The sequence below is a fragment of the Brachyhypopomus gauderio genome, chromosome 11 (assembly GCF_052324685.1).
Source record: "Brachyhypopomus gauderio isolate BG-103 chromosome 11, BGAUD_0.2, whole genome shotgun sequence".
NCBI lineage: Eukaryota > Metazoa > Chordata > Actinopteri > Gymnotiformes > Hypopomidae > Brachyhypopomus > Brachyhypopomus gauderio.
The window spans coordinates 11952207-11974154 of NC_135221.1; the positions used below are offsets into that span (position 1 = coordinate 11952207).

General features: G+C 42.8%; 3 protein-coding genes across 5 annotated transcripts; 2 read left to right on the forward strand and 1 right to left on the reverse strand.

Annotated features, from left to right (window-relative positions):
* Positions 1–4013: 4013 nt before the first annotated feature.
* On the reverse strand, positions 4014–13481 carry LOC143527049 (uncharacterized). Of its 3 annotated transcripts, XM_077021952.1 has the most exons (3): positions 13467–13481; positions 12646–12753; positions 4014–12133 (listed from the first exon to the last, which is right to left on the reverse strand). In XM_077021952.1, the coding sequence occupies exon 3, from the start codon at positions 12015–12017 to the stop codon at positions 4851–4853; it is 7167 nt and encodes a 2388-aa protein (XP_076878067.1). In that variant the 5' UTR covers positions 12018–12133; positions 12646–12753; positions 13467–13481; the 3' UTR covers positions 4014–4850. The 3 variants fall into 3 exon arrangements, with proteins under 3 accessions (XP_076878067.1, XP_076878066.1, XP_076878068.1); XM_077021951.1 differs by lacking the exon at positions 13467–13481 and having other exon boundaries at positions 12646–12981; XM_077021953.1 differs by lacking the exon at positions 13467–13481 and having other exon boundaries at positions 12556–12658.
* A 1003-nt stretch (positions 13482–14484) lies between these two features.
* Positions 14485–19268, forward strand: slu7 (SLU7 homolog, splicing factor). Its single transcript, XM_077021954.1, has 15 exons — positions 14485–14644; positions 14963–15186; positions 15332–15485; positions 15569–15649; positions 15805–15969; positions 16087–16155; positions 16733–16864; positions 17114–17211; positions 17435–17502; positions 17604–17743; positions 17849–18010; positions 18095–18199; positions 18343–18414; positions 18501–18623; positions 18787–19268. Exons 2-15 carry the CDS (start codon positions 15032–15034, stop codon positions 18964–18966), a joined length of 1704 nt encoding a protein of 567 aa, XP_076878069.1. The 5' UTR covers positions 14485–14644; positions 14963–15031; the 3' UTR covers positions 18967–19268.
* Positions 19269–19393: 125 nt separating this feature from the next.
* Positions 19394–21843, forward strand: c1qtnf2 (C1q and TNF related 2). Its single transcript, XM_077021961.1, has 3 exons — positions 19394–19729; positions 20023–20279; positions 20494–21843. The coding sequence occupies exons 1-3, from the start codon at positions 19695–19697 to the stop codon at positions 21129–21131; spliced, it is 930 nt and encodes a 309-aa protein (XP_076878076.1). The 5' UTR covers positions 19394–19694; the 3' UTR covers positions 21132–21843.
* The last annotated feature ends 105 nt before the right edge of the window (positions 21844–21948 follow it).

A 21948-nucleotide genomic window follows, 5' to 3' on the forward strand; every position in this document is an offset into this window, starting at 1 on the left:
TTCGTCCCACCTTATTATCATGGCTGGCATGGTATGAGCAAGCCGTCATGGGACTAAATATACAGCTTGAATAAATACCCTCAGGCGCAATGTGAGGCCAGTGGCCGTCTGCAAAAGTCCGAACTTCAACCCACTGGAAATAAAAACGATGTGGTGTGCTGGTTTGCGTAAGAGAGAAGTGAAGGAGAGAAATACATTCAGCGTGTGTGTCAGACGGCAGTCTGGAGGGGCACTGGCTGAGTTTCGGCGGGTCTGTGGTGCCCGGTCCTGACAGTAGACGGTCTCTGCTCAGGTGGCAAAATAGGGAAGAGGCCCCTTTAAGCAGGCGAGAGCAGGAAATGCTTATTAAGATGACCACAGAGCATAAGAAGAGGACCGATGTCATATCATCACTCCACAGAAGCTGTTCCCAGGAAAGAGAAAAGTGATGTGTTGCATTTACAGGAAGCAGTCACTGAAATAATGACACAAAACCTTATTCTGGGTTCTGACAGTATCCCCTTCTTGTAATACGAACAACAAACTCAAATAAGGCCATGTTCTACCTTTCATTTCTTTCCACACTTAGAGAGAACTGAATAAGTATATATGGGGGGGGGGCATCTCTGCAAGTGTGAGGTGTGGTCATGTGGAAGTGATACAGAGACACAGAGAAGAAGAAGGAGGAAAACTGTATTTGAGCTCTCAACACTTGAAAGAGCTGACGTAACCCTTTATGTTTGACTATGTGTTATTGTCATACACAGTCACATATCATGAATACATGCCACTGCACCACCACTGCAGGTGACTAATGTGCTCTAAAATGTGCCCATTCTTTCATCCAGAGTCTTCACCCCTGTAAAAATCATATGTCACATGTATGTAAAATGTCAAATTAGAATGTGAGCAACTTAAGTGCTATTTAAAGAATGGCGGTCATTTATAAAAGGCATGCTTTGATATGATCTACGAGCTACAGGACAATAGTGATAAATGCTGAGTCCATCATACTTTCCAGAGCAAACACCTCCCCCACTGATAAGATGTTTGTGGTAAAATTCTGGGTACTTCTAAGAATAGCTAAGAATGAAACAGAAACGTCAACCAAAAGCAGTGAATTCGCTTTTTTCCTTTGAGGGTGAATGTAGATAGTGGTGACAGCTGTTGGAATCTGACTATAGCTGAACTGCACCATACCAGATCAGATAACACTGGCCAATAAATCTTAATGTAGCATTAACATGTAGCAAAAGCTTTTATTAAGTATTCAAGAAGCTTGAATGAAACCTGTTGCTTTAAGTTCGATTATCTTATGCTAAATATGCAGATGTGAAAATAAATTTTTATACGGACATCATGTTTCATCAGGCAGTCCCAATGGACAGGACTATGGCAGTCTACAGGATATTTCAAAACATGATAAATACATTTCCTAAAAGCACCATGCCATTTACTTAAATTTACTTTTTACTCAAAGGAGTCCAGGAGGATGTGTTCAGTCACTTTAAACTTTTCTGTACCATCTGGAGATGGACAAACCAACCCCAGGAATTGTAGTGGAGAAAACCCATTCACAGTGTAAGATAACCCAGGACTCATAATGTGTATCGGGGAAACCAGTCTCCCGCGTCTACTCATTGAGGGTTTTTTTTTTCATTGGCATCTATGAATGCATTGATCTGAAACGATGAAAAAGAGACATTGTTTCCATACACAGTGATGACTTTGTCCAGACGTGGTATGTCTATCTGGCTCTGTGTTTTTATCACATACTGTAAAAACGTTGTAACTTTCGAGTGGGCATGACAGCGGACCCAGAGAGGTCATGACCTTGCAGTTATGTAGCTCTGAGAGGGGAATCCCCAGCCTAAGCTGTTTCCAAGGAGCTGGATTCTCACTTTCCATATGTAACTTTTCAAAACCTCTGTGGCTCGATAGTTATATCATAGTCCTTCACATTTGCAAAACCCGGCTAAAGTAAAGCCAACAACCTTATAACATTTTTCCACCATTACGTGGAGATCATAAATTAGAAAGAAAGTTATATCTGTCCCCTTCTACCTTTGTCCCATGTCCCATGATAACACTGGGGTGATTCTCCTCGTGCACACACTCTCCCTTGGCGCTGTTTCAGTCTCGGTCGACATTCTTTCCATTCCTTATTACTCTATGACCCTGCTCAAGAGTCCATCCCAGAGTCTCGGAGCTCTGGCTGAGAGACGTGTTTCGGCCATTGCATCACCCAATACCACATCCAGAAATGTTCTGAATGCACTTCAGGATTGGAAACTATAAGAAGCTTACTGAAGCTACTGCTAATAATCTCCAGTCTTGGTTAGTCAGTCAATCTGATTAATGAAATACTAGGTGGAGCCCTGTGTGAAACGTATGAGACTTGGCTATCCAAATTATTCATTCTTATCTGAGATGTTTGACGAGACAATGCCTACAATATTGGACATGATATAACCACATCATAACCAGCCATGTGCCTGCGCCACCTGCTGGTTCGGTACCTAAAAACACCGTATGTCGGCGCCCCTCCCCCGTCGAGGAATGTGCGGGGCCTCGCCTGTCAGTTTGTTATGGCATGACGGTTGCCGGGTGACTCAACACATCCGGAGGGGCGACATTCATGCATTTCCTAATCTCGTACCAGGTGTACCTGAGACGCAGGTAGTCGGAGTTGGTTCGTTCATGTTTCTGCCTGTCATAGTCACCTGCGGAACAAGACCATATATGGTCTGTTCCCTAAAGCGCAGTTCCCAATCTGTGGAGTTGGGTTTCCTTCGTTGAACAAACGAGGCCTGTGTATAGGGTTAGTAGTAGGCTATGTACATGTATATAAAACACTACACCTGCTAACAAAATACATCGTTTGTCCATGGTTTCACGAGGGGCGTTCTTTGGACAGTTCTGTCATTACGGCTATGGATAAGCGTGTTTTCTTTAACTGATGGACATTCTTGAATTGTTTCCTCATAGGAAAACACTGACTACACATTAGCTAAGGGGAAAGGGGGGTTGCACACCAGAAGAGAATATTAATATTTATTTCCGTCTCATTGCTTTCCCTGAGTCAAATGAAGTCATGGGTGAAAAGCGATCATTTCCATGTGTTGTCGCCGAGGCGGCCCACGCGCAGGGGAACGCTCGCGCGTACCCCCCGCTGCTATCTTCGATAACACTGACGGGGTCATAGTGGGAGTGTGTTTCCATCCGCCTGTCTCCTGTAGTGTTATCAGACCAGCCAGGAAATCAAATGCCGTCGCTGAGGGGTGTGGATGCAAAAAACGCGGGTGGGCAGGAGACGGAGATTTGTTTGAGAAAATACGTGAAAGGTTTTCCACCCCACTAGCCGACTACACCATGACCATACTGCATTGCTACATGGTGACAGACTTGTGCTGCTAAATGCAACGAAAACAGAAATGTAGAGATTGCATTGTACTCACCATACAAAGGACATTTGTGAACATTAGGTGGAAAGTGGGCACTCTAGCTAGTGATTAAAGCTGACTATGCACTATACACATTTACTTTTGTCTTAAAACTTAAAAATATGTATTTTGCAGAATTGTGTGATTTTAATCTGTGTAATTGGAGAAAAACAGTTAAACAACAGTTAAAATAAACGAAAAATTTTCTACACACTGCTACGTTTCTAGTGCTTGTGTCATCAGTATTTCATTTCAGAAATAAATACTGACGCAGTCTCAATCTCAAAATGTTGTTTGCGTTTAAACACTTGGTTTCGATGTCCACTAGGCGGCAGTCAAGGTATAGCATAACTGCTGGTTTAAATTATTTGCAACTTCAACAATGTTTTTCATGTTCAGCACCAGTTTGATGAACAATAAATGTAAAATGTATAAAATTTATTTAAATGTAATAAATAAATAAATAAATAAATATATATATATATATATATATATATATATATATATATATATATATATATATTTACAAATGGTCACAAAACCACAAAACAATCAAAAAACAATTAGGAAGAAAAACAAAAATGCATGATGTTTGGTGAACAATTACCTTTAATTGAGTAACATTTTGTGTAAAAAAATAGCACATGGTAAGCTCATCATTAGAAAATATACCTGCAGTTTTATAGTGGGAAGGACTGGATAATATTTCTTTATGTATCTCATATATCTAATTCTTGTTAGATATATTACTGTCAAATATTTCATTCATCTTCTGTATATGTATATATTGCGATACATTGTCTTTTAGTTATGTAATATTTTAACAACAGCTTTTAGAGAAGATCTCTCCAAATTCAAGAATACCTGGATTATGCATAAAGCAAAATACATCCTTACAGTAAACTCATAACTTGCTCCTAATATTGGGTGTGAATCCAGAGTGTTGATAATTATCCTGAGCTGGCATGTTTCCCTCTTCCCTTTATGATGTGGGCCCACTTTGTCCTCAAACTGCAAATATTCCTGTCCTAATACTGTGAATATACAACTGACATGCATGATTCTCATTAGAAGTTAATGCTGTAATTAATGTTTGAGTTAATGGAAAACAACAGTGACCCATGCTAGCATATACCAATTAGAAACCAACACAGCATAGTTAAGCCCAGAAATGTTTAAGCCCAGAGTTAGTTGGAAAACTTAAATTGCATTATCACTTATCTCTTTAGTCCTCTGCAATGGTCAAAAATGCCAAATCAAAGTTTAACCCCATAATTGAGCTACATTAGAAACAAGGAAGTAAAAAGCAAATAATGCTATTATGCTTTATGCATTGTATGTTTTTTATATACTGATATTGGCCTTGGTCTTTAAGGTATGTTTTCTCTTGCAAACTTATATCTGTAATAAGTTATATCAGCTACGTTTTCATGCCCTTCTGCCCCCAGTGGGAGGCATATTTGGTGACCGTTTGTGGTAGCAGTCTGAAGTAGGAGAATTTGGGCTTGCATTCATCCCTGTGGGTATGTAATACATGCTCTCTAAATAGCTCTGATCCAGGACAGGGAGACTTTTTGTTTCTGATTTCAGTGTCTGGCTTGCTGAGTTGCTGAATCCCATGGTGGTTTGATGTAGTGATGGGTGTACAGAGGGCTCCTGATGTCGCGGTTGTGGGGCAGACTGAGGATGGGGTGGCACAGCATAGGGCAGGTACTGGGGTGTGTACAGTCCTGGGCCATGGAGGGAGGGGTATGGAGCAGCGGTTGGGGGATACATACCTGAGTGAGACAACGCTTGCTGTGGTATGAGAACCTCCACGTATTGTCCCATTTCTGGATCAAACAGCATTTTTCTTAATGGCTGCATGGGTACTTCAATATAGAAATACTTTCCAGTTTCAGGATCTAGAAGTACACGACGAGGACCTTGTCCATACCCAAGCCCACTGGCACTCTCTGGGTACAATACACCACCACCACCACCCGAACCACCATCACCTCCATACTCATGGCCGAAAGCTGGAGGAATATCATCAGTGTTGAAAAACCGGGAGTCCAGAGCTGCTATGTTAGGTGAACGGCTGTGCTCGTGGTAAGGTGCACCACTCGCTGCACCACCAGTTTGCGGTGAATGAAGTTGAGCTGGACGTCGGTCCACGTGCTGGGTGGGAGGTGGCTGCTGCTCGTCACTGTGAGATTGTGCACCTGGGGCGGGGCAGACGTGCGAGTGATGCATGGGCTGAATCATGGCGGGGGCCTTGGGAACCATTGTCTTTGGTGAGACAGATGGGTAATTTAAGGTTTGGCCATCTGGTCTGCACTGATGAGGACGGACGTGGGCTTGCGGTGGCCCTCCGGGATATGACAGCGCCTGACCTGGTGACTGAGAGGCAGGCGGGGTTCGATTTTGTGAGCCAGGATAGATATGACCCAGAAGTGGGTGGGAACTTGTTGTGCAGCAGCAAGAAGAATGTTTGCTGGTGGGATGGTATCTGTTCAGCCTTCTCGGTGGCAAATCAGAAAGCAGCAAAGGGCTAAAACTTTCTCGCTCGTCATAGCTGGGGGGATCATCTGATGCACAGAACTGGAAGTCATCTTTGTGCAATTGGTTTTTAGATGATGCTGCCATTTCAGACTGTGCATAGGTATGGGCCTGTGATGATACTGAAATGACTGGATGACTAGATACACAAGAACTGGCTGCAGAGACATGTTCTTCGATGACATTCAAGTTCTCTTGCTGTTGGTTGCTGGAGTTTAGTGCTGATGGCTGCTGGAGCTTAGTGGTAGATTCCTGTGGCCTTTCTGTAGCAACTGATGATGTTGATTTCTGCACAAAAACCGATGTTGTCAGTGGGAGTGGGAGAGATACAGCTGACACAGCTAATCTTCTTGTATTGTTGGTACTGGTGGTATTGGAAGAATTGGTGGTATTGGTATTATGGGTGGTATTGGCAGTATTGGTATTATTGGTGGTATTGGTATTGTATACATCCTCAGCTGAGTGCTCCTGGTGTGTAGGTGTTGCTGGTATCTCATTCTTCTTATCATCATACTTTACAGGCAGTTGCTGTTTGAAATTAGACAATGTTGGTGAGATGTCTGTTTTAGGAACGTCACTTGATATTGACCTCATTTCTGCAAATTGCTGTTTATAGAGTTTAGGATGCACAGATGGTTTTGGTCTGTCACTGGATATTGACCTCACTTGTATGGGTAACTCAATCTCCTTGGATGTGGTCACTGGTAATGTGTGACTTTTTGTATTGCTAGGAAGTGATCTCACCACCGCTTTGCTTGATGTTGCAAGTAAAGCTGAAATTTTTGTCACTGAGGTGCCTTGAGCTGTTGGCTTCTTGTCTTCTTCCTTTGAAGGTGTTTCTTCTTGACTCTGTTTTTCTGGAGTTGCACTGGGACTCAATCTCTGTTCCTTAGGTTCTGCAGAGCTCCTAGTCAATGACACCTCTTGGTTGGTCTGTAGGGCAGCATCAACAGATGCCTTCTGTTCACAGGGCAGAACTTCAACTTCTTTTCTCAATGGCTGCGATTCACCTGAGGTCCCGTCTGATGCACAAGTCTGCAAAGGCACTTCAATCTTGTTGATGTGCACAGGGGTGGCACTGGCGCCATCATTCAGAATATCACACAGTCCAATATCAGCTTGCATTCCTTTTTCCTTCAGCAGCATGGAGACAGAGTGACTACTGCTCTTCACATCAGATAGCACAGGACTTGCTGGCTTCTGTGTAGCCACCGATACGCCATTCTGTAAAAATACTAATCCTGATGTTTCCTTACTTGAAGGTCTAGGAGGCATCATTAAATTTGCACTCTGTTCGCAATGATCATATGATTTTGATATGCTGGTGCATTTATCAGGCACGGCAGTTGTATTGATTTCAAAGGCTTTAGTTGGTTTTTGATCTGTGTCCAACATTGTTTTTGGCAAGAGAAAAATATTTTTTTCTGTAAAATTTGTATCAATTTCCATCTCTGTTTGCACTTGTGGTATATCCGATTTGTTAGCAGAATTTGTCTCTTCTTGTAGGTTGGTTGGTTTATTGCCAGATTCTTGTTTGTCCTTTCTGCTGATAGCTTTGCATTCAATTTGCAAGGCATGAGGATTTTGTGGTTGTATTTCTTCTTTTTGTTTTTGAGTAACTGGACCTTCTACATTGGTGGTATTTGGCGCTGTGAAGGACAGGTTGTAGGTGTTCTTTACCAGTTTCCTGACATCCCTGACTTTATGTACAACTGGTTTTGGCTTGTTTGTTTCATTATTGTCTTCATTCTCTACATCTGAAATAAGTTGCATTTGGTCTTCATGTGTTTCCTCTACCTGAGACTCACAATTTGGGAGTCTGGACATTTCCAGATCAGGGCAAAGAGAAACCTTTGGGAAAAACGTCTTTTCTTGGACGTTGCAAGACTTAAGAGTGATTTCAGGGGTTTTTGACAAGAACATCCTTCTGCTTTCCCGTTGTTTTGGAGTTTCTGCTGTCACAGGGTTTCCCTTGTTTCTGTTTGACATTTTGCTCAGCGTTCTTGCAGCTTGGGTGGCATCAGAGTTTGTGTTCCTGGCAATGGCATTTGCTGTGTGAGTGTTGTTCTTCTTTTCTCCCACGTTATTAGTATTAAACCCTTTCTTACTTTTATCTAAGATGTTTTCAGGAATTTTGTTTTCAAAAGGATCAGCCATTATGGGGGTCATCGGATCCATCCCTGGCATATTGCACCAAAATGGCCCTGCTCCAGGATTACTGTAAGCAGGTATACCGTTGGCTTTGAAGATTGGTTTTGGCAAGACTTTGGGAGGACAGCTCTTTTTCTGAACACGAGGGCTTCTTTCATATCTTCCAGCACTGTCCTCCGAAGACAGGCTGCATTCAGAAGGCAGACTAGAACTTAAAATATGCTTTTCTGTGTTAGCTGATGCTCCAACAGAGAGCATTTCTGGCTGCTTCTTCTTGTCCTCTGATGTACTCGAACTTTTGCTTTCTGTGGATCCTTTGGTTGGATTCTCCATCTTCTTTGAAAGAACACTCTTGATAACGGTAGAAGCCATTTTAGTCTTGGTTGATGTTTCATCCAATGATGCAGACTTCTGCAGCATCTTCCTATCTGGTGGAATTTCAGTTTCACCTTCTTGCAGATCTTCCCCGGTTCCTGCAGGTGTGCTATGCTGGCGAACCAGAGGCCCCCCCGAGCATCTCTGCATAGATGGTGAATTCGTAACATTGTCTGCATTCTCAGCAGACTGTGATTCATTAGCGCTGCGCCTCTTAAGCTGGATCTGTCTTTTTGGAACTGTCCTCCTTCCTTTCCTCGATTCCTCCATGCTCTCCACTGCTACATCCACACATTCAAAACTGCCCATCTCGAAACGTTTTGCTGGGTCTAGTGTTCCATGGGGCAAAAAAGAGGAAGTGTGACATGAGACATTATTTTCATGTAATGCCGAGCCACGCAAATCTGCATAGGACATCCATGTGGCAGCACCTGGGCTCTCCACCGTAGATGGCTGTGAGACATTCGTAGATGACCTGTGGCTTGAGTTGTAGACATCCAAATAGTCTCCATGAGGGCTGGATAGGCTCCTAAAGGCCACGTCTGTGAACCACTTCACCTCATTGTCCTCTTCATCTATCTCACTTCCCATACTGGAGGTCTCGCTATTGCAGTGTGTAGGAAGATGACCAGCGCTCTTATGGTTGCCCTGGAAAGCCGCTTGACCCCTCCTGGAGCCCCTCTTATCCTTTATTTGTGAGCTCTGTGCTCTGAGAAGACTCTGTTGCTGCCGTGTTGTCAGGGAGGACTCAAAATAACAGCGAGCTGGAATTCCAGACTTTGGGTCTCGGCTTAACGAAGCAGGGCTGTGGTTCACAGGCCCTTTTCTATTCCTGGCACTGAGTGACAGCTCAACCTGTTCCCCCCTGTAACTGCCCTCTCCTACATTCTCTGCCCCCTTTCGTTCAGCAAGCTTGTCCTGCACCGCCTTCTCTCTGCTCCGCCCCTTGTTCCATGGTTGCCTTTCGCACTCTCCGTCACTGTGACTGTGGAAAACGTTGGGGCTTTCCCTACATTTCACGGGCGTGTGCCCACGTTGCTCTTCTCTACCTACTGACTCTCCGTCCAACATTCCTGGTGCAATGCAGTTGTCATTAATGTCCGGCGAGTCCATTTCTTCAGCTACCACAGCTTCAGATGTGTGGCATGAATTCAGAGGATTTGATAGTTCATTCGAAATTAAATCTGTGTCATCATTCATCCTTTCCATACTTTCTGTCCTTTGTAATACAGTTAAATTTGTATCAGGTGGTTCAGACTCAGAATCTTTTCTTGTCTGGATTTCGATAAGAGCTACTGGACCACCATCTTTAGATTTGTCCACAGTGGGGGTGCAGCTTTTAAAGAATTCCTTGTGTTCAGTGTCCTCAAACTGGTCTCCATCTATAGGTGAACATGAAGGAAAATCCCTCGTGGTATTTATTACAGTTGAAAGGGTCGTCCTTGCCTGTCCCAGTGGAATGCCGGGTTCCTGGACCGGGACCTGGTCACTACATATATCAGGTGATCTTTGATCTCTGGTTTCAGGAGAAGAAACTGAGTCTCTTGGTATACTTACAGTAACCGATGACGGTCTTGATATACTGCCCAGTGTTGATGAAAGATTTGAAGTAGGTGAGATAGAGAGATTTTTATTCTCATTTGTGGGAACATTAGATGAAGATGAAGTGGAATTCTCAGCATATCTTATTCCATCTGCATCAGAAGATTGTGATAAATATTTTTGCTGAGGCGAAACTATTCTGTATGTTACTCCTTCATTCTGAGGTGACTTTGGGTTTTGTGAGAGGCTGCTGCACGATCTTGTTTGAATTTCAGGAGAACAGGTGGCAGATCTTAGTGCTGGTGAAGGAGCTATAGGCATGAATTCAGGTGTGAGGTCGTTTTGTCTGCTCTCTGGTGTGGATGTAATACTCCTTGACTCCGGTGTGAGGCATACTTTTGAATCCAATGAGGAAACAGAACCTCTGGAATTTGTAAGTGTTTGTGTACAATCATCTGTGATGTCAGGCGTGGACGATAAGGTTTCAAATTCAGGTGAATACATTTTTCTCCCTAAATCTGGTGAAGGGCTGATCGTGTAGCCCACGGGTGAGTGTATTATTATTGAAGGCTCAGCATGACCAGCCACTGAAGATCCAGAGAATGAGATGAATTCACTAACCTTATTTGAAGCCTCAGTTCTTTCTGTCATGTTCGAGAATACGGAGAGATTTCTGTGATCAGGAGAGGGTTCTATGTCTCTTGATTCAGGGGAATCGGGGACGGTCTGAGGCAAACGTGAAAGATTCATTTCTGTGTCATCTTCAGTTGTAAGAGTAGGTAAAGCTGCAGTGTAAGAGTCTTCCACACTTGGTAGTCCTGCCTTGTCATCAGTTTGAGAAGTTGACTGCAACCTTATCAGTTCAGATGAAGAACAAATTAAAGCCTCCTTTGGCTCCATAGTGGCATGAGTTTCAAAGGGCATATCCATGTGTACAGGTGAAGAAGAAATTCCTCTAATGTCAGGGGTTACAGCTGTTATTGAACAATTAGGTGTTGAAAGACATCTCTGGATAGAAGTCGTGTCACTGTCTTCAGGGGAGAAGTTAGTCAGATCTGCGCAACAGTCCCTTTTTACTGTTTCTTGAATAAAGGAGAGGTTTTCTGTAGGTGTACTGCAAGCACTTCCAACCTCAGGCAAGAGCTTTTCATCTTTTTCTCCAAGACATTCTACCACATTATCTTCAAAAGAAGTTTCTGATATAGCTACTTCTAAATCCTTCTCCTTAAGAAAGTCCTCTAAGGACTTCTCCGAAGACTCAGATGTGACTGTGTGCTCTTGCTTTTCTGAAAAGGTGCAATCTTGCTGTTTAAATTGGGCACTAACTTCTCTTAGTTGATGCGTGCTTGTGGCGATCTCCTCTGCGATACTTCTGTTTTCAGACAAGAGGTCATGGTTCGTTGACTCGAGTCTTGAATCAGTTACTCTAATATTAGTGTCTCTAAATTCAGACATTGACATTATTTGCTGCTGGGCAGATGAATCTGTATTTTCAACTTTATGTCCTGGGGTGGTGTCCAGAGACAAATGTGATTCTTGCTGGTTCTCTGTCTGTGAGGAGTCATTATTATCTACATTGGTTGGTATGGGAGAAGGAAATTCAGTTTTGTCATTTGACAATATTAAGTCAGTTTCCGGTGAGTTTGGATCCTCGGGTGTATCGCTTAAGTCACTTGGGGCCTCGGAGCCATGTGCAGTATGATAGGATCCCGATGAATCGTTCACATCGTCGGACGGCAAGTGTTCATCCACGTCCCTTTTCAGAACTGAGGTGGAGGCCGGGCTGCAGGAGAGAGGAGACTCACAATCATCCCCAAAAATGTCACAGAGGCAAGTCGTTTCAGATATGGCACTGCGAGAGCTGGGGATACTGGTGATGTCGAAGATCTCCACACGATTGGGCCCGTCCTGGTGCCGCAGACTGAAGTCGTGTGGGGCGTTGCGGAGAAATGAGTAGCTGCCCCCCTCTAGAACCCAGCTTTCCATTGCTCCAATCCAGCCACAGGGGAGTGTTTCTTAGCCAGTGCTTGACAGCGCCTTTGGTCTAAAAATGCAGTCGTGCCCCGTCGTTGCCACTCAAGAGCCATAGGTGGTTTTCAGACCTGAAAAGATCATATGCAAATAGCCTTGAAAAAAACAGGGTATTTGAGATATTTTATATCTTGAGTGTTATTCAAATAAAACTGTAACTGTGATTGATAGGGATTTTAAATCAAAATGTTATGAAGTGTTCAAATTAGACATTCAAGCATAAGTTTTTAAGCCTTAGCAAGCAAAATTTGAGTATAAATAGTGCAAGCCTTAATCAGGCATTTATTATATAAAACAGTAAGGTTTTTTTTTTACAACACTGGGTAATTGACAGTTTACACTGATGGTCATACATGCCTACCTATATAAGCCCCGAGAGAACACTGGAAATGCTCAAAGATAAATTGACAATAAAGAAAGCTGAGGCATTACCATATATTCTAATTCACTTGAATTATCTAACTCAACTAACTTTATTTAAATACATACTCACCTTTTGCTGCTATATTAATACCATTTTAAATGGAATAATAAACACCCACCACTCCAGAGAAATTGTACAAGACAAAGATATGTACTGTACCTTGGGGTGAGCATGAGGCTCCAACAGGGGGGTCTGCGTTCTTGTGGGCTGCAGTGGCCCTTCATGAAGTCAGGCCACTCAGCATGGACACAGGTCCAGCCCCCTTAGCTAACGACCATAAAACAGCATCAGAATCACCACTTCAACGCCTGTCTGCACTGATGTAGCCCAGCTATTTCAGTCTGCCACCACTTAAAAGAAGTGGATCATGGAACAGATTGTCACGGTTTTCTTCCACTTAGGCATGCACAAAAAAAACAGGGTTGATGAACCTGACCTTTTTTAATAGAGTTTGGCCATATCTCTCAGCCTTTGCCAAACTTAATAGAATGTTACTGCTAGCAGCAGGTGCTTCTTCAGGCCAGATACAGCATGCAGCTGGAATCTGACACGTAGAACTAACAAAGTCACAGGGCTTCACTAATTTTAGATCCAAACTAGCAGCAAGTCTCATTTGCTTATGCTTCAAAGAGACCAGATCACACAAACAACATCTCATTAAAGTGTGCACCAGCATGTCACCAAGTTTATGATTAATACTGAGGAATCAGGTATGGACAACTACAATATATTACACATTTTAAAATGATGACGTGGCAATATTAATAGCTTTACAAAAAAAAGCATGAGCTTTTTTTATTTTAAATGTCTGTATTACAATATTATACAGTATGTCTATAAATATAAGTAAGCCCACCATAAAGAAGCAATGGTAAATAATGCTACTTACTCTAATTCAAAACCTATTATAGTAAGTAATAGTTAAATTAACTAGTAATTAATTAAATTAACTAGTAGTTAAATTAACAGTTTAAAGTTACCGAGGACTCAAATGTGTAGCCCTTCAGTCCTTTGTGTGCTGTTGCCTTGATGGCAGAAACATATGTGAGAACCTGATCTAAAGCCGAATCAAGGTTCCTTGGCCTTGACACATTTGATTGAGATGATGTGTTTTTGGAGCACTGTGTTCATTTACAATGAATTTTGCAAGAGTGTGATGGCTGCAAGCTGTTGGACCTCATTTATGTTGTTTTGGTGGCTTTTTACAGCTTGTTTTACATAGTAAAACGTTAAAATGATTGTGATTTCTAAAGGATTAAAACACATTACAGACCCTAAACACAGCAGAGTATGCAAAGAGCAGGGAACAGGAAATCCCCAAGCCAGAAACATGAAGCCTGGGTGATCTCTATTCTGAATGCATCTATGTACAGTTTTTAGATATTCTATTTTTGACTTTTTAAAAGCGCCTCACAAATAAAGCAGATCTGTTATGTTGTTGTTTTGTTTGTTTTTGGTATAGTACATGCACTACCTTCATTCATTAAACACTCAAAGTGAACTCTTGGTCTTTAAGCCTAACCTTTGGAGATGTATATAAAATATAGTTAAATATACATGAATACACACAAACATGAAACTTATCATTTAGGTTCTGTTAGTGCACACTCATATCTGGAGGGGTTTTGGATTGGTGGATTGGTAAAATATGCATTTTACATATTTTACTTCGATTAATGTGGAATGGAAGGGCATGCCCTCTGATAAAGATTCTATGTAAGTACTATTAGAGGCCAAAAACATGTGTATTGCGGTAGCCCATGGATTTTATTTTTAAGCGGTTCACTAACTAAAATTCTAATTCGTACAACATTTACTCAAGTACAAAGTCTGCATAATATGTATGAGGTAATCTAATATGAAAGCGAAGTCAATTTAACTCTGGTCACATTTGTCAGTATACTTCAAAATAAAAGTCATCAGCAGGAAACCCTCCCCCGAGGCAATTATAGATCCCGAAACCCAAGACTTTTATTCTCGACCAACAAGGGTAAGGAACTTATCCGGAAGTGCGTACAGCTTCTCTGGCGTTACACGCTTGTAAACAACTCATTAGCCAGTTAGCCAGCTACACCGCTAGAATTTAAAGCGTATCGTGGTTGATTACTGCATAAATCAACCCGCTAGGTACATTTTACGGTGTGATCAACTCCAAAATGTAAGTCTGATTCTCTGTCGTTACAGGATAATTGGTAGAGGGTTATATTAACTTAGCTCGCCTTGCTAGCTAGATAACGCTAGAGCAACTCGGTTTAGGTTAGCTAGCTAGTAACTCATCATATTCGTTCGCTGTTCGTTAACTCTGGTTATCTAGTTAACTAACTGTACATTATAAAACAGTTCGTCTATTTAATATTTAGCTTGTAGGAGCTCCGCCAGTTGCCTTCGAATTTGCTGTGCTAAAGACCTCAAGTTAAGCTAGGACCAATTAGCTCGGATTGCTAGCTAGTTGGCTAAACTAGTTATTGTGTTACAGAACTCAGCGTTATCCGCGTTATCCAACGTTGTGGACGGACCCGTGTGATCCACCTGTGCCCTGAAAGCAATGTCTACCGAGGCTGAAAAAGAGACGGGTCAGGAAGGGGTGATGGACCTCGAGGAACCCAAAAAAATGACAAGAGAAGACTGGAGGAAGAAGAAAGAGCTCGAGGAACAGCGAAAATTGGGAAACGCTCCTGCTGAGGTCGACGAAGAAGGAAAGTAAGTCGATAAAGAGCTCATCCGAACCGGAGCGTATTTCCCTGACGCTAGATATGCGTGGAAATGTGTTGAAATTAGATTTTAAAACATTTACTCCAGATGAACCTCATATTCAACACTGTCCGTGTTGTCATTTGCCTTTTAGGGACATCAACCCTCACATTCCACAATACATTGCATCCGTCCCGTGGTACATCGACCCCTCAAAGAGACCTACGCTGAAGCATCAGAGACCACAGGATGAGAGAGAACTGAAATTCTCAGCCATTGGAGAATGGTATAAGAGGGGTGTTCAGGATGTAAGCCTCATTCTATAATCTTTCTGTAATTAGACAGCAATGAATCTTAGGTTGCAGTTAAATGTTATCTTTCCTGTTTTTAGAAACCCGTCAGCACAAAGTTCAGAAAGGGTGCATGTGAGAATTGTGGTGCCTTGACACATAAGAAGAAGGACTGTCTTGAGGTAAAGGGAAAATTTGATAATATCATAATTACGGTATCTACTATTTACCCCTGTTATCGTTTGTTGAATTGTTTTGTAATTCAGGCAAGATCAGGGGAATGAACCTCAGGTGAATAGGGTGATTTAATCATGTTTTGGCCATGTTGAATCCACAGCGGCCTAGAAAGGTTGGGGCTAAATTCTCCGGTACAGACATTGCAGCAGATGAGCACCAACAGATTCAGCTCTCTATGGATTATGATGGCAAGAGAGACCGCTGGAACGGCTATGATCCTGATGACCACATGCGCATTGTGGAGGAGTATGGGAAAGTTGACCTGGTAAATCCTGCATTATAACAGCACCAAGATCCACCAAAGCAGATTGCTGGTGTACCATTTGGGCATTCGTAGAGGGTCTGCTTCAGTGCACTCATTTTTGTCCTTCATTTATTCCAGGCCAAACGAACGTTAAAAGCTCAGAGACTCCAGGAAGAGTTGGCCACGGGCAAGCTGATGGATCAGGCTGTAAGCACGTTTTGTTTTGTTTTGCTCTATAAATGTTCTTTAAATTCACTTGCATTCACATTCAAGTTGAAATTCATGAACCATGCTTTTGGCTTCTGTTCTGTGTCTGATAATAGTGCAGTCTATCTGCCTGATGAGCTATGTATGATGTTCAGCAGTCTCTTGTTGGTAACTTATACAATTGCTTAACCAACTTGTCATATTAAGTTACATTAACAATTTAAAACTACATTAAATCAGTAATTAAATTATAGCAGCATTAGAACACATGACTAACATTACTGTTCTCTGAAGACTGTTCTTCTTTGAATATGCTGTAGAAATATAAACTATGTTTGCCTAATGTAACCAACAGCTTTGTCTTCTCTGTTTAAAAGTCACTGAGAGAACTCATGAAGAAAACCTGTATTTATAATTATGTATTCAACAGGAATGGTTCAGAGAGTTTTGTTCACATGCTTTGCTAATAGTTCGATGTCGGCTGGACTTGATCTTGGTTATTGGTGGTGATTATTGATCTCTGTGAGCAATGTATGTATGTTTCCTGTGTGAGATTGATTCCTGTTGGCTTGTACAGGAGAGAGAACACAACAGTGAGGATGAGGATGAAGATAAATATGCAGATGACATCGACATGCCAGGCCAGAACTTTGACTCCAAGAGACGCATCACTGTGAGGAATCTGAGAATCAGGGAGGACATCGCCAAGGTAACCACCCTTTCTTCAGACCTTACCCTTACAAGCAAACTGTCATAATTTTTTGAAGTTTGATTCTTGCTCCACTATGTCAACACTAGGGCTGTCATGCAGGACTTTACTTAAAAATGTTCTTTCATTATGAGAAGTCGAAACATGTCATTTTAAAACATGTTTAAATATAATTTTGACCTGATGGATCATTAGTAGGGAACTGCTTGGTCAGAATTTTTCTAGTCTAACATGATCTTTGTATTCCAGTACCTCAGAAATCTGGACCCAAATTCAGCTTACTATGACCCAAAGACCCGAGCCATGAGAGAGAACCCGTATTCAAACACCGGCCAAGTCCCAGAGGAGTATGTTCTTCTGCTTGACTTTATTTCCAACATGCATAGACACAGAGAAGAGAGCCTTGGTTATTACTGTGCTGTTTACCTAACTGCATACTCTTAGTGTGAGCTGTGGGGTGTTGTTTTTTCTTTTCTTTGATGTATGCAAATCGAGCTCCATCAAAACAGAACTTAAAACACATTGAATATGCTAGTGTGCCCATTCTGATCAGACTGTTGCTTTCGGCAGGGTTGGTTATGCCGGAGACAACTTTGCCCGCTACACCGGAGACACAATCAGCATGGCACAGACACAGCGTAAGACATCACTTTCTCTGTACTTGTAACGGCCAGGGCTTTGTCTCGCCCGTCTGCACATGCCTTGTGAACGCCCTCTCCTGGGTCTGCTCCGTCTGCAGTGTTTGCCTGGGAGGCGTACGAGAGGGGCACGGACGTGCACCTGCAGGCTGACCCCACCAAACTGGAGCTGCTGCATAAGTCCTACAAGGTCAAGAAGGAGGACTTCAAGGGCATGCAGAAAGAGGGCATCCTGGAAAAGGTACGTCCCGCATGGACCCGCCTCCTCACAACCCCAGCCCCTCCCGACCCCCCTCCCCTCCCTGCGGGTGTGCTGTGAACACTCTGATCGTTGTCCCTCCTGCAGTACGGTGGTCAGGAGCACTTGGAGGCACCTCCCCGTGAGCTGCTGCTGGCACAGACCGAGGACTACGTAGAGTACTCTCGACACGGCGCTGTCATTAAAGGGCAGGAGAAAGCCATTGCCCGCTCCAAATACGAGGAGGACGTCCTCATCAACAACCACACCGTAAGTGCCCGAACCTGAAAAGCAGCATAGTATATGTATAATATTTTAAAAAATAAATTTTCTATGATTTTTTTCACTTTTTAGGCAATCTGGGGCTCGTATTGGAAAGATGGCAGCTGGGGATTTAAATGCTGCCACTCCCTGGTCAAGCAGAGTTATTGCACTGGAGACGCTGGCAAGACGACTATGGTGAGATTATTTTGAAAGTGTTTTTGATAAGATGATGCAGTTTATTCTCTCATCACTAGTTTTGTCAAGTAAAGTTTCACAGTCTATTCTGACGACGAAGCCGCTGACCGTCCAGATAACCGTGACGGGTGTTTCTTTTTCAGAGCTCTTCATGTGTTCCCTTTGAGGAAGGGCTAGAGGGTGAGCAAGAGGAGGTGGCAAAGACGCTTTTAGAGGTACACACTTCAGCTGGCTGTCCTGTCCTCTCCTGATTTTTAATGTGCTCCTATGGCATGCTGTGACCCATGGCATTGTCCTGCAGATGCACCAGGAGAAGATAAAGGAGAAGGAGAAGAAAAAGAAGAAGAATAAGAAGCATAAGAAGAAGGCAGAAGACAGCAGTGATGAGGAGGATGATGCCAAAAAGAAAGAGAAACTGAAGAAGGTGGTTTTTCCACACAGTTTGTGTTTGTGATTGTGTATTACTGTTCTTATCGGTTTGTGTGATGGGAGGACTATTATGATGTCTTTCTGACCTGCCATGTTGTTTTATTACCATGAAACCCACACGTTTGGTTTTATCAACATGAAACCCACATGTTTGTCAGGCTCTGGACGCAGAGGAGCATCGGTTGAAGCAGGTGGCGGAGATGATGCAGGTGGATGAGAGGAAGAGGCCATACCACAGCCTGAAAGAGGTGCGGGAGCCCACAGAGGAAGAGATGGAGGCGTTCCGTATGAAACGCAGCCGACCCGATGACCCTATGGCCTCCTTCCTCAACCAGTGATGGGCAGCTAGCCACTGCTTCGGCCTTGTATTTTAGCCCTTACGTTCTTGGCCCTTGCTGCATAAGTTACATAAGTAAATGGTCTACCTAGCCAGGTTATGTAAGGGGAATGTTTTGGGCTTTGTCCAATATTAACTGAGTTTGTCTTTTTTGGTTGTACTCAGTTTTTTGTGTGTGACAATGTGATTAGCAGTCCTTCTGAAATCTGTAAATACAATGCTTCGCATAATGAACCATGTTAATTTGATGATGTGTTCATCTCTTATAGCATCTTTTTGTAATACAGATGTCTATCCAGATAATGCCTTTTTCCTTTACTGTTTTTTATATCATGGTAACAGTTAAGTAATATTGAAAGTGCTTTTTATTTTAGTATTCAGTCGATGTGTCGGATAAACTGCTCTGCTTAAATTGATAATTTTTTTTATTCTTTGGCTGTAATGTAATGTAATGTTACCAGGCATTCGAAACGTTTTCAGAACCGTTTTAATTTCGCAGAAACACACTTGCGCTTGACGGTAGAACCGTTTGTAGATCGCACCGTCAGCAGACGTATCGGTACATCTGCACACACGACATAGTTGTAGGAAATCCCTCCCCCCGAAATCTCTTACATCACGTCAAAAACATCTGGCAGAGGCGTCAAAACAGGGTGGATGCTGGTGCGTGTTGCCTGCAAGAGATACAAACCAGCGAGTGCCGATTTTGTAAGATTTTCTTGAGAGTAAATGGAGTCTATCGTCGCACCCGAACCAAACCGACGGTGAGTTATTTTGCCAGTACAAGCTGCATAATAATTCGGGTAATTGCAAAATTGTTATAATTCGGACGCCTCCCCTTTTTTCCTTCACTTTTGGTTCCGTAGCCAAAATGACTAATCCGACTAAAATAAATTAAAAACCTTTATTTCAACAATGTAAAGATTAAGTAAAAAGTTTGAAATACATTTAAAAGCCAGCATACTACAGCGTCTTGCTATTATATGGAGTTCTTAAGGACTGTATGCAAGTTAGTACTCCGGCATGTATTTTCTTACGTGAAACTTTGCTGGCACAGCTGTGTCGTTCCTCAGGTCCTGCTGGCCATATGCGTGCTGTCTCTCTCCTCTGTGCTAAATGTGAATTCAGCTATAAAGAAAGGACACAACTTCACCATTCATTCATCCCAGCTCACCTGTAGTTTGCCTGGGCCGCAGGGCCCTCCTGGTGGCCCCGGGCCTCCAGGGCCAGGTGGCAGTGCAGGCCGGATGGGCCTACCAGGCAGTGATGGACAGGATGGCAAAGATGGGGAAAAGGGTCAGAAGGGAGAGCAAGGTAACCAGCTAATTTGTGCATATAGTTTCAGTGACACTGTGACCTGCTCTAACACATCTAACTCAATTTGCATTGTCATTTTCTTCATAATCTTAGTGGGATATGTATGAGCAGAGGTGCAATTCAGGATTGGAATTAAGAGACCCTAGAGCAAAATAAATACCTCCACAGATACAATTCAAATGTAATTAATATATATATTTATTTATTACAGGGGAGCACGGTCGCTCAGGCAACCCTGGAAAACCTGGATCAAAGGGCCTCCAGGGAGTTGTGGGAAGGGCGGGGCCAAGGGGCCTGAAGGGGGTTCGGGGGTCGCCCGGTTCAGTGGGTGCAGCAGGGGTGAAGGGGGAGGCAGGAGAGACGGGGGGGGCAGGCACGACTGGTGGCTGTGATTGTGGGGTGCAGGCACGGTCTGCCTTCTCTGTAGCTGTTACCAAGAGTTACCCAAAGGAGCGCATGCCCATACATTTCGACCGCATCTTAATGAACGAGGGAGGTCATTACAACGTTAGCAGCGGCAAGTTCACCTGCGCTGTCCCAGGTGTGTACTTCTTCACCTATGACATCACGCTGGCTAATAAACACCTGGCAATCGGGCTTGTGCACAACGGACAGTACAAGATACGGACTTTTGATGCCAACACGGGAAACCATGACACAGCATCAGGGTCGACCGTGCTCCGGCTGCAGATGGGAGACCAGGTCTGGCTTCAGATCTTCTACTCTGAGCAGAACGGCCTGTTCTTTGATCCATTCTGGACGGACAGTCTCTTCACAGGATTCCTCATTTATGCAGATCTGGTTGCGTTAAATCAGGTGAACACAACCACCAGTTCAGGCTCCTCATGATGGAACTCTTCGTGGAACTTCCTGAAGCTGTTGTTTATAGTGTACACTCACAACATAGTTTGTTTTTAAGTTTGTTTTTTTTGGCTGACAGCTGAAGCTACAAGTTCTCTTCTTTAGAAACCACATTTTTGAACATTTTGAGCTAAAAATAGGCATGTATCTGGGCCTGGACCTATCAGGATATTTACCGATGTCCCTGTGCTTTGAACAAGATGTTGCACACCCACTGTGTGACCTAAATGTGTTAGTGTAGGCTTAAATGTGTTATATAGGTGTGTTTTACCAATACAAAAATCAGTGTAGGCCTAAATGTGTTAATATAGGTGTGTTATACCAATTAGATATAAATAGCATCCTTCAGTTTCCAAAATTCATTTATTTCAACTGAACAAACTTTAAAACTTTATAACACACTTTATAAAACTTTATAACACACTCGAAATAAATACACACTGGAGGCACGGGATATCAATCGGATATGTCGTTGTGTATTAACTAAGAATTAATCTCTTTAATTAGTCTTTTCACGCCTATCGTGTCATTATATTGCTAGCTCGTCTTCAAAAACTAAATGCTGAGTCTGTGTGTGTCCGTATTTAGGCGGGGTCTGATTATGTAATATTAAGCCGCCATCAGCCCTATCTTAACGACTTCCACCTAAAAGCACATGTTTAAGCATACGTACAGTCATTGCGTATGCATTTCAGTCATGCGTTGCCTGAAAGGTTTTAATCCAGCGAAGATGTTTCCGTTCTTCGTTGTAACCTAGGACACCGGCTAGTTCGATGGAAGAAACTGCGATGTTAAACGTCACCGA